Source organism: Suhomyces tanzawaensis (assembly GCF_001661415.1).
Source record: "Suhomyces tanzawaensis NRRL Y-17324 unplaced genomic scaffold CANTAscaffold_8, whole genome shotgun sequence".
NCBI lineage: Eukaryota > Fungi > Ascomycota > Pichiomycetes > Serinales > Debaryomycetaceae > Suhomyces > Suhomyces tanzawaensis.
The window spans coordinates 416,352-432,446 of NW_017963643.1; the positions used below are offsets into that span (position 1 = coordinate 416,352).

General features: G+C 45.8%; 7 protein-coding genes and 1 non-coding gene across 8 annotated transcripts; 3 read left to right on the plus strand and 5 right to left on the minus strand.

Annotated features, from left to right (window-relative positions):
• Positions 1 to 120: 120 nt before the first annotated feature.
• On the minus strand, positions 121 to 192 carry CANTADRAFT_t246. The gene has a single exon. It is a non-coding gene; the product is annotated as a tRNA-Glu (tRNA).
• A 1,145-nt stretch (positions 193 to 1,337) lies between these two features.
• On the minus strand, positions 1,338 to 3,875 carry SMP2 (phosphatidate phosphatase; the record flags this gene model as incomplete). The annotated part of the gene is made up of 4 exons (XM_020208289.1): positions 1,338 to 1,556; positions 1,719 to 2,025; positions 2,149 to 3,099; positions 3,202 to 3,875. Coding segments are annotated over 4 exons (2,151 nt in total), but the record flags the coding sequence as incomplete, so codon positions are not given.
• Positions 3,876 to 4,668: 793 nt separating this feature from the next.
• CANTADRAFT_27486 (uncharacterized protein) lies at positions 4,669 to 5,278 on the minus strand. The gene has a single exon (XM_020208121.1). The coding sequence runs from the start codon at positions 5,216 to 5,218 to the stop codon at positions 5,051 to 5,053; it is 168 nt and encodes a 55-aa protein (XP_020062231.1). The 5' UTR covers positions 5,219 to 5,278; the 3' UTR covers positions 4,669 to 5,050.
• Positions 5,279 to 5,477: 199 nt separating this feature from the next.
• CANTADRAFT_57235 (uncharacterized protein) lies at positions 5,478 to 6,659 on the minus strand (the record flags this gene model as incomplete). The annotated part of the gene is made up of 1 exon (XM_020210671.1): positions 5,478 to 6,659. The coding sequence occupies one exon, from the start codon at positions 6,657 to 6,659 to the stop codon at positions 5,478 to 5,480; it is 1,182 nt and encodes a 393-aa protein (XP_020062232.1).
• Positions 6,660 to 8,392: 1,733 nt separating this feature from the next.
• Positions 8,393 to 10,534, plus strand: CANTADRAFT_56741 (glutamine-dependent NAD(+) synthetase; the record flags this gene model as incomplete). Its single annotated transcript, XM_020210622.1, has 1 exon — positions 8,393 to 10,534. One exon carries the CDS (start codon positions 8,393 to 8,395, stop codon positions 10,532 to 10,534), a length of 2,142 nt encoding a protein of 713 aa, XP_020062233.1.
• A 239-nt stretch (positions 10,535 to 10,773) lies between these two features.
• On the minus strand, positions 10,774 to 11,931 carry PPE1 (carboxylesterase-mitochondrial 37S ribosomal protein YmS2; the record flags this gene model as incomplete). The annotated part of the gene is made up of 1 exon (XM_020211268.1): positions 10,774 to 11,931. The coding sequence occupies one exon, from the start codon at positions 11,929 to 11,931 to the stop codon at positions 10,774 to 10,776; it is 1,158 nt and encodes a 385-aa protein (XP_020062234.1).
• Positions 11,932 to 12,046: 115 nt separating this feature from the next.
• Positions 12,047 to 12,868, plus strand: CANTADRAFT_8265 (tRNA(adenine34) deaminase; the record flags this gene model as incomplete). Its single annotated transcript, XM_020211269.1, has 1 exon — positions 12,047 to 12,868. One exon carries the CDS (start codon positions 12,047 to 12,049, stop codon positions 12,866 to 12,868), a length of 822 nt encoding a protein of 273 aa, XP_020062235.1.
• A 1,552-nt stretch (positions 12,869 to 14,420) lies between these two features.
• CANTADRAFT_56755 (cytochrome P450) lies at positions 14,421 to 15,929 on the plus strand (the record flags this gene model as incomplete). Its single annotated transcript, XM_020210623.1, has 1 exon — positions 14,421 to 15,929. One exon carries the CDS (start codon positions 14,421 to 14,423, stop codon positions 15,927 to 15,929), a length of 1,509 nt encoding a protein of 502 aa, XP_020062236.1.
• Between the last annotated feature and the right edge of the window lie 166 nt (positions 15,930 to 16,095).

Below are 16,095 nucleotides of genomic sequence, written 5' to 3' on the forward strand. Positions count from 1 at the left end.
GGAACGATCTGTCCTTTTATGGCAAACTACGCAGAACAAACTGGCTGCGAAAGTTTATGCTACACATGCTTGGGAATTTATGTACTGCCTCAAACAGACAGCAAAAAATCAAAAAGAAAGCTCCGATACCGGGAATCGAACCCGGATCTGCTCGGTGAGAGCGAACCGTGCTAGCCATTACACTATATCGGATGTTTGTTGAAAAAGAATATTTTCTACGCAACATCCCTACAAAAATGAGCGTCAATATTGGTATTCGCACGATTGCATATTGGATATTGGTTGATTTAGCGATTGTCATATACTTCCCATTAGCCAATAAAAACTACAGCAGGACGAAAAACGTCACTTTATACAATTGCTACTGGTATTTTTTCATTTGATTTTAAGGCATTGAAGAAACAAGACTCCTAAAATTGAAGAAATTGATTATTGATCAAAATAAATCTGTACATTTTAAGCAAGGATTTTACCAAGGTGAACCCTCATACTTTCCCAACACTTTTCGTACATTAGTGATGCTCAGTTGCGAATCAGAAATCGTCAATGGCATACTGGAGTTAAGATCTATTGCAATAGGTAGTCCGTAGATTATTATTCACTTCCCAAAAGCAAAAAAAGTAAGAGCTAATTTGGTGAAATTCATGTATAACGAATTACTGTGCATTTTCTAACCATAAAAGTTTTTAAATGCTGTTAGACAACATTAAAATTTCGTTCTTTGCTTCTCAATTGCGATATAATTGCTATTTTCCATTTTTCGCAACCGTAGTGCATCCTTCACCGATAGATGAACAGTACGTTTGACATACGTGCCATCTATTCGTTGGTAGTTAATACAGATAGTTGCATTATAAGAAAACAGTTCTTTTTTGGTGGGATGCTTTCCAGTTAGTGGCCTAGCTCTTTCAGTTCGAACACCAAGTATTCTATTTCTTTCCAAAAATTCATAAATTTTTTGAGAAACCAAACTAAAAAGTGTTGTTCCAATACATCGATTATGGAAAGTTGAATAAACGATATGAAACCACGAAAAAAATGATAGTCCTCCAAGGTGTTAGATAAAATGTGCTCTAGTTAGAGGGGCTGAAGTTGTAGCAACAATATTATTGGAAGAATCAATTTAGTCTATATTCCCGACCACTACAAGCGATTTACAGGAGTCGATATGTTATACCTTTATCTTATATATATGCAATGCTATATCTGTGTGTTAGCGAGGAGCCCATGATTCGTTTAAACAGCAATTATACATCTACTTGTTCTCATGTTGCTTTTCATCTGGAAATTTTGCTCGAAGGATCGGGTGTGATAGGGATCGCACCTGGGCTTGCAACCTTTGCATCCTCAGGGATAGCATCATCGCCATAGTCAAGATCCTCGTCGTCATATTCGTCGAGGTCCTGTTCATCGATATCATCCTCGTCTAGATCGTCGTCCTCGTAGTCATCTTCATAGTCATCGTCATCGGTGTAGTCGTCATCGTCATCTTCTTCACCGCCGGTGAAGTCACTTTCGTTGGTGATCAAACTGGAATCAGGGTCAGGAGTAGCCCACTTATCGTTGTTAAAATCACCACTGTTCAATGTATCTTTATGGGCAAGTGCATTATCAAAGGTGTGATCGTCGTCATCTTCTTCCTCATCCTCGCCATCATTCTTGCTCGAGCCAAACATCATGAAGTTCTTCAAAGGAGAGGTAAATGATGTCATGGAGACCGGACGTTCACCGCTGCTTGCACTTTTAGAGCGTCCTCTACCCTGTTCAATTATATCTCTAGCAAGTTGCAAATCGGAGGAATTTTCACTCTTGTTTTCAGAATTAAAAGACCTGAGAGACAATAAGCCTGGCGATGAAGGTGGTGACGCTCTGGGGCTACCTGCTGTTTCATTGGCATCCTCTTCATCACTCAAGTCACTGAAGTTAATAGGTTCTCTCCAGTAATTCACATCATTGTATTTCTCATCGATCTTTACGTCCTCAAACATACTTGATTGACCCAACCTAGGGGATCCAGCATAAGATCTAGGAGATCCAGGCGATCCAAGAGAATCAGGACCACTACGAATAGAGCCTTGATCGAAGTAGTCTCTATTCTGGCCATTATCTTCTTGATCCAAATCCTTTTTGTTAATGTACTCATTCAACTGATTATTATTCCAGTAGGTGTTGAGAGTAGAGACTTCCTTAATGGGTGGAAAGAAGTGGTCTACCAATTCACCAATGTGTAAATAGGAAGACTTGTAACCCGCCAACTCCAATAATTCCATATGGACTTCTCCGTTAGGGTTGATAGTGAAGATACGATGGCTGGGGATTTTGACAGATCTATAACTGATAGCATCAGTGATTCTATTACCGAAACCAGCGTAGAATGGTGTACGGTCGTCATCTTCTTTCGAGTCTGGCAAACTTTTGAAATACAAACTTTTAATGTCATTCAAACAGGCCATTTTGAACACTTCGGGCTTCTTTAACACGATTTCTCTTTTCAAGGCTGCCATAGTTCTATCAGGACTTAATATAACTGGTCCTTTGGGGAGTCTAGTGCCTCTATCTTGTGCAATTCCCTTCAAATATTGTCTCGTGGTATCTGCTTGACCTACTGACCTTGCTGTTAAGTAGATGATATTGTAACCATTGGCGTGGATATCTTGGAACAAGGTGGCCACCCCTGGGTGAGTCCAATCTCTTCCGATCAAATTGAGGACATGGCCCAAGGCATCCGATTTGGTGATAGTACCATCAATATCAGAGATAACTATGGGGGTGTGGGACTTCCACAAATATAAGTTCGACAACACTTGCGAGGTTCCTTCGCTGGACTTGAATTTAAGGGAGTTTTCACCGTACTTCAAGTTCATTTTTTGTAGTTGTTCTGAGGTTAATCTCAAAGTTTTGAAGTAGGTTTTATTGCTGGCATTTTCTGCTGATTCATATTCGTTCTTGGCCACGTTCTCTATGTTGTTGGCCACATCTTCGAGGCTCTGCAAGCCTTCTGTGCTCGACAAGTCGTCAACGAGGCTCAATTCGGTGCCATTTATCGAGAAGTTGGCGGGGTCTTTATTCAAGATCCTGACATTGCCATTTTCGTCCTTACTGATGATCTCGTCCCAGAGCTTGATCTCCTCATCTATGTTCTCAGCTCCGGCATCGCCGCTTTCCGACTCGCCGTTACGTTCGTGGTTGATGTTGTTCAACGCCTGTATCTCCTTGAAGAAGATCTTCTTGAAGAATTCGTCCGAGGTGTCGATGTTCTTCTGCGCATTGGGCTTGTAACCGTCCATGTCGAGGACCATGTCTCCGTTGATGTCGATTTTCGAGGGGATATTAAGTTTCTGAGTGATCTTGCGTGCCTTCTCGAACGCAAGCCTCTGAGTGTGCAACGGCACGGGAGACTCACCCTTGATGCTGTCGCCAGTGCCAGTTGGACTCAAGTTGATCCTGCTCTCCACGTCTGCGTTCAAGTCCAAAAGCTCTGGCTCCTTGGCGACGTCGTCTCCAGGGCCAGGAGTAGCTCTGGGCGAGCCGTCAGGCGAGCTGGCTGCTGAAGTGACGGGGGAGATCACTGGCGACGTCAAGACTGACAGCGAGAGGTCGTTGATGTTGTCAGTTTCAAACACAAAAAACGCCTCACCACCCTCACCCAACTTCATGGGCAAGTCAGTCTTGATGTCGTTGACGTAGAGATCGATTTTCTTCTGGGACGGCTTGAAGATCTGGAACTTGCCAAACCGAATATGCCATGGCGAGCAGTGGAGCGATCCGTCTGGCTGCTCGATGACGATGATGTCAATTGCTCCGGAGAGCGTGGCAGGGTTCAACGAGTTCCACTGGTTGTAGACGTAGCCACCGACTTTGCCAACGTACTGCATTGGATGTGATGAAGAAAGATGTCAGTTGCGCTGTGGTTATATGGGAGTGTATGTGGAGGAATGGATGTGCGCGGCATGTGACTAGCAGAGGGGCTAGAGGGTGAAGAGGAGGGGATGGGAGGAGTCTTTCTGGATTAGGTGGGATTCTAATTGGAATTAGATGGAATAGTTAATCAGACGGATATGTAATTAGAAGAGATATGTAATTAAAATGGGCCTAGTGGGAAGGGAACGGGATTCTGACCTGGTGCCTGGTGCGACTAGTGGTAAAAGGAGTATGAGGGGAGGAGAGGAAATTATAGAAATTCATGTTTGTGTCTGATCAGTGGCTCTCTTAAGCGAAATGGGCGAGGGCGAGAATAGCCTACTGTGAAATGGATGTTCAGTCTAGAGACTATTTTCTAGTTGCTACGCTTGCTAAAATTGAATTATCGTTTGAGACCACGATATTTTAGTCCGGCGAAACAACTTAGTATTATCAGAACCCACTACTTGACCTCTGAAATGGAAGGATATCAAGATGTCAGAAATTAATCTGTTTCCTTGAATTCCTAGAACAATTGCTTTCTGCTCACGGTTCAATTTACCGAAATAAGATCTTCGAATTGTTCGTATCGGAGTTTATATTTAGATTGTTGGTTCATATTTGCTGCGTAGAGGCAGTAAACACGCCAACGAATGAGCTTCCAGGATTAAGTGTTACCGAACTGGTGAGTATAAAATATAAAGTGAATAGAAATTACTAGCAACTGGTGGATTTAGCAACCACTCGATACTAACCACATCAATAGAACATCCTTTTAATGTTTATTCGACTTCAACCCAATGTAAAAAATCCTTGTTAGGTGCAGTCACTCACTTCATTGGCCCTGAAGATTGGAACCACTCAGGAATCCGTTTAAGACTAAATTTACATTTCTAGTAGCAACCTTTCTAAGACGTTGTAGCATAAAATCCAAAGTTAAGATGCGACTAATTTACTGCCTGTGAGGGCTGGATTCCGACCATGTCTTTGCTGGTGCTCCTAATTCCACATAGTTCGTGCAAATTTATTCGTAATTTATAGCTATGGCAGAACCAACTTTCCAGCTCGGAAATAGTGTATTATCCTGATATTAACCTTCTGGGTTCTGTATGATTTTACGTAGCTCTAGCTTGGATTATTGACAACAATTTCATGGGTCGAGGATGACAGGAGGTAAAGTCTTTGGGGTGTTCGCAAGACTATCTGCACCTTTCAACCGAGATGAAAGGAAGACAGTACTGTTAGTACTAGAACTCGTAGAGAGTTCTATGATCGCTGCCTGAAATAATTTTAAGTTTAAAGATACTAAAGAAATCATTTCGACATCTCCAGCTCATCCTACTATATCCCCAGCAAATGCTGTCAACACTCAGGCATCACCCCCTCGTTCTTTTCATAACGATAATAATAATTGTTATCCAGATATTGATCTAAGAATTATCTTGAAATTGAGTTGCAAGTATTTGAGATGATAATTTTGATAGACAATTATCACATTAAACTTGGGCACTATGGCTATTCCGTCCCCATTTCTACTGCTACTGATCCTACACTTGTCCTATCCTTCCCATTTATTCCTATACCTCAGTCTTGGGATCGTACCCACTGGCAATGTTGCACTGGTGCATCAACCGGCGCTCGTCCTTGCCGTTGTTGACACCCTTGAATTCACCAGTCACCGAGTGCCACACGCCTCGGTTGTAGAAGATCACCAAGTCGCCCTGCTTCCAGGCATGTGCCAACACATTCTGGGGCGAGATTGCGGGACGCATCAACTGGTGGGCCTTTTTACGCGCAGCCTCCAACTCCAACGTGGTGGTGTGGCCGTCCTTGGTTGTGTGCAACTTGTGCAAGCAGCACCCGTGCACTTGCAAGTGGTGCTCGTGGGTCACGGGGTTGGTCCACACCATGGGCAACTTCTTGACCTTGGAGGCTTCCCACTCGGGGAGCTTGTCGAACGGGATCTCCTTGCCCTCAGACACCATGGTGAGGCCGTCGGAGGTGGCTCCCGCGGGAGAAATCACAATGTAGGGGTGGGGTGCGTACTCCACCGTGGTGGCGAGCGCGAACGCCTTATCTTCTTCGCTCAAGTTGCGGAACGCCTGAGCACCACTGACGAAGCAGGTGGCACCCTGAGTCAACTCGAGCTTCTCGTCCGAGTCTTCATACACGATGTTCTGGGTCTGGGTGGCTGGCGGCACCTTGATGCCCAAGAGCGTGGTGACCAATGGTGGCGACAAGTCGTACAACGCGCTGTCGATGTGCCAGCGGTAAAAACGAGTTCTGTGGTCATGCTTGATCTGGGCGTCTGTGAGGGGAGTGTGGTGGAACGAGGTGTGTGACGGATGGGTCAACGAGATGAACTCGCCATTTTCGTTGCCTGGCTCGTTGGCTTCGAACGTGCCCTGGCCCAAGATCTGCACCTGGGGCTGGGACTTGACAGTAGTACCGTCCTTGCGCAACACTGACTGTTCGTGGCGGAACTCCTTGCCGTGGCCATAACCCGCCCCGCTGCTCTCCTTGGGCTGGGGGATCGAGGGGTCAAACCTTTTGGTCAACTCGTACTGCGATTTGGGGCTCAATTCCGCCTGGCCAGGAATCACCACCACCAAGTGCTTGTGCACTGATTCGTACAACGCGGTGAAATCGGAGTCGTTCAAGTTGGCAGGATCGTTGTTGGCGTAGGATGGCAATTGCACCGTGCACCCAAATGGGGTGTCTGACAAAGGCGTCACTGACAATGTTTCGGCAGCAGGCATTGTTGGCGTTGGAAGTGGGTGCAACCCCATCCTTATATAGTCTTATCAGTGGGGCGTGCGGATGCTTTCGTGCGGAGGCCCGCGGGGCCTCCGAGGCTCCACCGTGGGAGACCAGACGGGGCACACCGAGTTGATAAGAGGTGATGCGTTGAGGGTGGAAAGAAGGTGGGACGAGAGAGGCGTTAGAGAGTTCCCAGACTAGAATGCCGATTCAGCAGGCCTGTCAGAGTGTCCAATAGTGTCGTTGTTGGGAATGAAAAATCGAAGACGCCCTCGGAACTGGCAGTTCCGGCCGTTATCTTATCAGGGTCCAACTATTAGTGTCGCATTGTATTGTCTAATGGAATCTATAGGGCAGATTATAATTGAGATTAACACAAATAGGACTGGAATATTACAATCTTAGAATGTGAACTCGCTAGGCCTATTTTAATGATATGTTATTTTATCCACTAGGGTGTAACTGCTAGACCTGTTGAATTACTAGACGGAACATGATACACCTCGTGTTGGATTAAAAATCTATAATAGATCCCATTATTAACTTCATAAATTAAGGTTGTGTAGGGCTGGACCTCTTGTTGAATGTAATTGAATACAATACGCTTATTGTATGTTGCAATACCTGTAGAATAAGGTCCTAATTGAATAGTAATTTTAATAGTTTGAATAGCTGCGATAGACCCCCTTGAATTGGGACATTGTTGTATTTATTATTTTCACTGCTACAAAAGTAAAATATTGTATAAAAATTTTAATTGGTAAATAAATAAGATAACTTTACTATACAACTATAGACTGTACTGGATTTACGTTGAATCGACAGACTATTCAAAAAGGATACACTTACTATATTTCTTATAGGCCGCGAGCATCAATTCGTTTACTTTGATATTGAATCAAAGTATTCATCTGAAAGAATATTCATCTTCTTTCTGTGCCGAACATGGGCTCTGGTTACTTGTAAATTGCTCGTTTATCTTTCATCATGGATTTTAGTGCACAGTAGTCGTTTTGCTCTGATGGAGGTTTTCAACAAGTTATTTAATTTTCACTAAACCAGACTGTCAAGTATAGAAGCTAACCACCCTGCCTTTGGCAATTATCGATGAAAACTTACCTGACTACGGAAGTAATAAAACGAAAGCGTATGGCTAATTATAGTTTTCGGCACAAATTACATAGGGATTTTGGCCTGACTAATCGATAGAAGGTTGAAAGACTCAAATTACTGTAAAAATTTGGGTCAACAGGTTGAAGCCAGTAGCTCGTTTGCTGTTCCCTTGAATAGTATTTGCCAGGGCCATCCAAATATAGGTTCTCAATAGAGACAATGCGAGATTTGGACCAATAGCCATTACTAAGTTGAAGGGTAAGATGAACCCAAAGATACCATCTGTTCAGTAGTAGCAATAAATGTATTGAGGGGATATGGCTTAAACCTTGAACCAATCACTATCTGCTTACTAGTGACAAATTGAAGGTCTGATTATCAAGTATGGCCTTAAAAACCAACAATCTACTTACTAGTAAAAAAATGAATATGAGAGCTTAGAAACCAACTAACTACCTAATCTCTCACTATTCGAGAAATCTCGAATCCAACTTCCATCTCTGTAATTACCCCAGCCTTGTCCGCCTCTATAGAGGAACCGATCCGCGACATCTGGCGATGTCGCACTACTCTCCATTTCTTAACCAACATCGCGCGACACACTATCTCCACCAACACCATGGGCCACTATATCACGCTAGCAACCTGCAATTTGAACCAGTGGGCATTGGACTTTGAGGGCAACCGCGACAGGATTGTCGAGTCCATCAAGCAAGCCAAAGCTAAGGGCGCCACTCTTCGTGTGGGTCCAGAATTGGAAGTGTGTGGGTACGGATGCTTGGACCATTTCTCGGAAAATGACGTCTACGACCACAGCTGGGCCATCTACGCCGAGATCTTAGGCAACCCAGATACCCACGGTATTCTCCTTGACATTGGGATGCCAATCATCCACAAATCCATCAAGTACAACTGCAGAGTGATCTCGTACGATGGCACCATTCTTCTCATCAGACCCAAGTTGTACTTGGCCAACGACGGCAACTACCGCGAAATGCGCTACTTTACTCCCTGGAACCGTCCCAAGTACTGGGAGGAGCACCAATTGCCCAAAGACATCCAGAGGGTGTTTGGCCAGTCCAAGTGTACGTTTGGCGACTGTGTAATCGAGACCTTGGAGACCCGTTTGGGGTGCGAAACCTGTGAGGAGTTGTTCACTCCTCAGTCGCCTCACATCGACATGAGTCTTGATGGAGTAGAGATTTTCACGAACTCGTCTGGGTCTCACCATGAGCTTCGCAAATTGGACACCAGACTCAGTTTGATTACCGAGGCCACCAACAAATGTGGTGGGGTGTATCTTTACGCCAACCAGAAGGGTTGTGATGGAGACCGGTTGTACTACGATGGCTGTGCGTGCATCATCGTGAACGGTAAGATGGTTGCGCAAGGGTCTCAGTTCTCGCTTGCGGACGTCGAGGTGGTCACAGCCACCATCGATCTCGACGATGTCAGATCGTACCGCAACCAGAAGTCAGCCAACAACCAGGCAGTGCAACAGACGAAGATCTACAAGACCATTGAGACGAGCATTGAATTGTCTCCCAGCTCCAATTTGCTCAACTTTTCCATCAGACCCACCAAGCCAATTGCGGTTCGCATCCACAAGCCAGAGGAGGAAATTGCCTTGGGCCCTGCCTGCTGGTTGTGGGACTACTTGAGAAGATCCAAGTGTGGAGGATACTTCTTGCCTCTCAGTGGAGGTATTGACTCTTGTGCGACAGCTGTGATTATCCATCTGATGTGTCGTCTCGTCTTCAACTCCTTGGATGATCCGCAAGTGTTGCTGGATCTCAGATCGCTCTCCCACGACCCAGAATTCGTGCCCAAGTCTCCCCAGGATATCGCAGCCAAGTTCTTCTACACCTCTTTTATGGGCACGGAAAACTCCTCCAAGGAAACCAGGTCCAGAGCCAAGGAATTGGCCGCAGAAATTGGCTCCTACCACGTTGATATGAACATGGACTCATTGGTCACGGCTGTGGTCAATGTGTTCGAAGTAGCCACCGGAAAGAGACCCATTTTCAAGATCTTCGGAGGCACTCAGACTGAAAATTTGGCATTGCAAAACATTCAGGCCAGATTAAGAATGGTTTTGAGTTACTTGTTTGCTCAATTGTTACCATGGTCGAGAAACAAGAGCACTGGTGGCATGTTGGTGTTGGGAAGTGCCAACGTCGACGAGTGCTTGAGAGGCTATTTGACAAAGTACGATTGTTCATCAGCCGATGTTAACCCCATCGGAGGTATCTCGAAGACTGACTTGAAAAGATTCATTGCCTGGGCTGAAGTCAATTTCAAAATCCCGATTTTGAATGATTTCTTAACAGCCACCCCAACCGCAGAATTGGAACCAATCACTGAGAACTACGTCCAGAGTGACGAAATCGACATGGGAATGAGCTACGACGAGTTGTCTCAATTCGGAAGATTGAGAAAGGTTGACAAGTGTGGTCCTTACGCAATGTTTATTAAGTTATACCACGAGTGGTCGCAGCCTCCATTGAACTTGACCGCCGAACAGGTGGCAGAAAAGGTCAAGCGTTTCTGGTTTTTCTACGCTATTAACAGACACAAGATGACCACCATGACCCCTGCATACCATGCCGAACAATACTCGCCAGACGACAATAGGTTTGATTTGAGACCTTTTTTGATTAACCCCAGATTTCCTTTTGCCAGCAAAAAGATCGATGAAGTAGTGAAGTTGATTAACGAGAGACAGGAGGAGATCAACAGGAGTAACATGAGCGTGGATTAAGCAAGGATAGCACTTGTAACAAAAGAACCCAATAATTGACTATTATGACCAATGATTTAGTATGGAGTTCCAAGTCGACACGGAGTAGGTTCTGTAATTGTAATGGTAATAAATTGGCTTATTTTGACTCAACTTGTACCTTGGAATGAACTCCAATTGAAATTACCTAAAATAAAATTTTCTCATGCCATTTAATGGCCCTCCCAACAAATAGTCGTAGAAAAGAACAATCAGCCAGATTATTTATTGATTTGGCCACCCCACTTGGGCACAACACCCAAGTTGTGCCTCAAAAACTTGCCTGGATTCTCGTTCCTTCTCAAAAAGTCCAACACACAGATGCATACTTGTTTAGGAAGGTCTTCGTGCACAAAATGGCCCGACTTGTTGCTGTTGTTGAACACCACTAGTTGATATTTGCCCTGCATTTGTCCTATTATGAGATTCTTGTCCAAGGTCTCGTGGGTAGATAGAATCAACAACTTTGGACTCTTGAACTTAAGGAAGTTCTCGGTCAACGCATGGAACCACGAGTCCCAAAACGGCTGTGTCAACGACAAATCGGTTTTCCATGTCAAGTCCGGGTTTAACAAGTCTGGTATGCTCAAAAGAGCCGAGTCTTCGTTGAACAAGAGAAAATTCATATGCCACTCGATTGCATGGCTCAAGGACTTGAACTTGAACGGACGATTTGCAATGAACGTGGGCATGGCCACCAAAGACCTGACGGCAGTTTCTTCCACAATGTCAAGAAGGATCAACCCTTTCACCAACCGATGCTCGTAGGTATCATCGCTCAAATACTTGGACATTATAGCCCCACCCAACGAGTGACCTACGCAGTAGATCGAGCGCAGCTCGTTGGATGCTGGGAGGTGTCTAAGGACAAATTCGTCTACCACAGCACTGAGCTCTTTGGCCAACGAATCCAAGCCAAAGTCATCCAGTTTGGCTGAGTCTCCGTGCCCTCGAAGATCGTAGAGAAATATACCTACATCGTCCTCTGCTCGAGCAACCTCCTCGGCAAATTTGGCAAATGTAAGGGCTGAAGACCCTGCTCCGTGGAGGCACACGAAAATGGTGGAATGTGGGGTTTCTGGAGGTCTATAGTAGGTATTGATGGATGGTAAACCGTTGAAATGGTAAGTCTCGTGGACCGTGAAGAAGCTGGACTTGAAGGCCTGGTAGGCTTTGTGGATTTCGTCGTCTTCTGGGGTGGGAGAGGGCGAGGATGACTGGGAAGGGTTGTGGTGGGCCAAAGAAGCTATCGTGGCCTGGTCGTCAAGCAGCTCGTCTTCAGTCAATTCTGGTAAAGCTGAAGCCGCTCCCGGAACGCCAGTATGAGGGACAGGGCCCCGCTTCATGCGTCTCATGAACGCTTTGTGGAGGTCAGACATGGTGGGGATAAGAAAAGGCAGGTGGGTCGATATAGATCTGGACATCTTACCACACGTGACGTATCACATGATGCGATATCCATCAAAGCTCTCTTCCTGTCCTGGACCACCAACTATGGACTTGTCCTCCCATTTCCGCCACATGGCCACGGCCCTCTTCGTGGGCTACAAGGCCCTACTCATCAACGAGACTCCAGTGTCGTGTGTAATCCAAGACATGGCTTCCTCTGCCATCGTCAGCATCGGGTATAACTATACCAACATCTCGCTCAACGGCACCAAGCACGCGGAATTCATTGCCATTGCCAGGCTCATGGACCAGGACGTGGATTTTTCCAAGATGCGCTTGTATGTGACGGTGGAGCCGTGCATCATGTGTGCTTCTTTTCTTCGCCAGATCGGAATTGGAGAAGTGGTGTATGGATGTGGAAACGACCGTTTTGGAGGCAACGGCACGGTGTTATCGGTTCACCGGGATGAATTGGGCACGGATCCACCTTATCCCAGCTATGGAGGAGTCATGAGGACGGAAGCTATCCAGTTGTTGCGAAACTTCTATATCCAGGAGAACGAAAGTGCACCTGTTCCCAAGACCAAGAAGAATACTGAGATTGAAAGTAAATTGTACCCCGATAACTTTTTCAACTTGAGTGAGGACGAGTTTGTCACCATGTATGGCAAGGAACGGCTCGATGTGTTCACGGGAAAGGACAGGGAAATCACAGTGAAGCCAGGAAAAGGGTACAGTCTCCAACAATTCATCAATATCGACGAATTGCGTAAAGTTCCATTCATGGAAGAGGAAATGGGAACGGTGGACGAAAATCAGATCAATGAGTTCCTCAGTCTTTTCTATGACATCGGTGACGACGGACGAGTGGTGTACGAGAAGGCCATTGAGAAATACAACCCAAAGAAGCGGCGTCACGAGGAGTGACTGTGATGTCTTGGTCCGTGGAACAGGAGAAATAACGGCAAGCACAAGCACAACCAAAACCACAATCGTAAGTACACCTGTGCTTAATCCACATAACAATACAGACAAAAACATCACAGTCTCAAAGCACTATACACCAGAAATCCATAAATTAACAAGCATCCAAAATTACAGGGAAACTCATACCGTGACAGGAGATTAGGCTCGGATGGATCTGTGCGAGTTCTAAGGCTTTCAAAACTTGGCGGCTCATGCTTGTGCCAACGAGTCAATGTAAATAGCAGAGGCGGGTGCCATAGATATAGATCGACCAATAATACCACCACGTACGCCTACTACCAGCAATAGCATTTAATTGTCACAAAGAAAAATCTCTACTGGCCAGGATTTCAACCCGGCAAAGAATTAACCTCTACTGCAGTTCAGAATCTGTTCAGCTTGACAAAGAAAGACCGAGATATAAAACTCTAAGCAATAATCGCTTTAAATCAGTTGATCTTAAATTTAAACTGTAGTTCAGGATCCGTTCAATTTGAATCTGACATGATAGACTACTGAACTCCGACACGAATTAACAGGTATTCTTGGTTACCACTCGATTGGCACCCAGTCGTATCACACAGGCTCAGCAGCAACGAACAAACACGATGCTTGCATTCTGGTGTCTTCAAGCAACTAACGGTTCATCTAGAGAAAATATAGAACACTTCCCATTAGGACCGTAGAATAGCCTTAGCCTTCCTGCTCTCTCTCCTCCCTAACACACGTTGGCAACATTACCTCACCACTCAAACTGACCCAGTATCTCTGACTCAGTCTATACGAGCAGAGAGGCTCGTTCATCGTTCGGACTTGGCAGATGGACGCAAATGCAAAAGTCCGTTCTTGACACCTTCAGCTGTATGCATTACGACGTTGCATCGCGAGCGTCGTACTGTCGTTTAGCACCGTAGAGCGACCAGGAAAATCTGCCCAGTTTAGTGCGAGCAGCACTAGCGGCAGATCCAGCACTAAGCAGTGGATCCAATACCACCGATGTGAAAGATCGAGATCCAACGGAGTGCTCCTACCACTACCGTGTGCCAAAGTCAACCAACGTCAACCATCAATTCCATCGAATCTTCCTCCTCCTCGTCAGTTGCCTTCTCCCTCGCGCCACCACTAAGTGATCAATACTGGACCGTCGTCACTGGCACCACTGCGCCCTCGCGAGCTCCCGCCACGGCTCAGCACCGCCCGGTACGTGTGTCTTCACGAAAGCTGCTACAAGGCTGTCTCCATGGAATGCGAGACTGTAGTCCTTGTTCGTTCCTGACATTCTCCCTACTTGTTACTGGCTATACGAACGCGGAACGATCGTAAAAGGCTGCAAAAAACCAAATTGAACCGCGCACGCCGCAGTATCAGCTGATACCTCCACCACTGCCAGGACCCGGTATAAATAGTCCCACAGCCCAGCAGGCTGGAGTCCATTCCACCTCCCGACTCAATCCAATCAGCAGTATCCAGGCTGGACATTGTCTGAATTTTTACCAAACCGTACTTATTCAGAATGCTCGTGCTACTTTACATTCTCGTTGGAGCCTTTGTACTCAATCTCGCCTGGCAGTATTGCTACTCTTTCCGCAGAGACAGAGCTCCATTGATATTCTACTGGATCCCATGGCTCGGATCTGCAGTCGCCTATGGCCTCAGGCCCTACGAGTTCTTTGAGGAATGCAGGCAGATCCATGGCGACGTGTTCTCGTTCATGCTCCTCGGCAGAATCATGACAGTGTATCTCGGACCCAAAGGACACGAGTTTGTGTTCAATGCCAAACTCAACGACGTTTCGGCTGAGGAGGCCTACAGTCACCTTACCACGCCTGCATTTGGCAAGGGAGTGATCTATGACTGTCCCAATTCGCGTCTAGTCGAGCAGAAGAAGTTTGCCAAGTTCGCGTTGACCAAAAACTCGTTTGTCACATATGTGGATAAAATCAAGCTGGAAGTGGTGGACTACTTGAAGAGCTCCAAAAAGTACGACTTGCAGATCCTCAAGAGAGGAGTCACTAACGTGCTTGAATCACAGAGCGAAGTCACCATTCTCACTGCGTCGAGATGCCTCTTGGGAGAAGAAATGCGTTCCAAGCTTGACACTTCATTTGCCCAACTCTACACCGACTTGGATAAGGCCTTCGTGCCCATTAACTTCGTATTTCCTAACATCCCTTTGCCCCACAACAAGAAGAGAGACCACGCTCAACGGGCCATCTCTGGGGCTTATATGGACTTGATCAAGAGTAGAAGGGAATCCGGTGATATAGTAGCTGGAAGGGACCTAATCGACTCGTTGATGTTACATTCAACCTACAAGGATGGAGTGAAAATGACAGACCAAGAAATTGCTAACCTTTTGATAGGTATTCTTATGGGTGGCCAGCATACTTCTGCTACAACGTCAGCGTGGTTTTTGTTGCGGTTGGCCCAAAATCCTGCAATCCAGGATGAAATATACGAGCAGATGAAGACAGTCTTGGATGGTGACTTGGACAACTTGAGCTACGAAAATTTACAGAAAATGCCTTTGATCACCAACACCGTGAAAGAAACGTTGCGCATGCACCATCCACTTCACTCGACGTTCAGAAAGGTCAAAAACTCGCTTAAAGTCCCTGGCACCAACTACGTTGTTCCCAAGGGTCACTACGTACTCGTTAGTGTTGCATACGCTATGACCAACGAAAGATGGTTTTCAAATGCCAACAGGTTTGATCCCCATAGATGGGATGAAAAGAAAACAGAAGACTCAGACGAAACTGTTGACTATGGGTTCGGAAAGGTCTCCAAGGGAGTGGCCTCTCCATATTTGCCATTTGGTGGCGGTAGACACAGATGTATTGGTGAGCAGTTTGCACACCTTCAACTCGGGGTAATCTTGGCAACGATGGTGTGGAACCTCAGGTGGACACTAGAAGAGGGCAGAGGATTACCTAGATCCAGTTTCGATTCAATGGTGGTTTTGCCTGAGGCACACGGCGCTAACATAAGCTGGGAGAAGAGATCTACCTGTACGATATAAACTGAGGAAGAGGGCAGATGTACATAGAAGTGAGTAGGTGTTATTGTGCATAGGTAGGATAATTGCAACGATGTTATGTGGTCACAGTATTCGAATTCGCAGCCATCTGTTGGAAGTCATGGCGTAGATTTTCCATGCCAGCTAATGTGGCCTAACTAGAGAACTA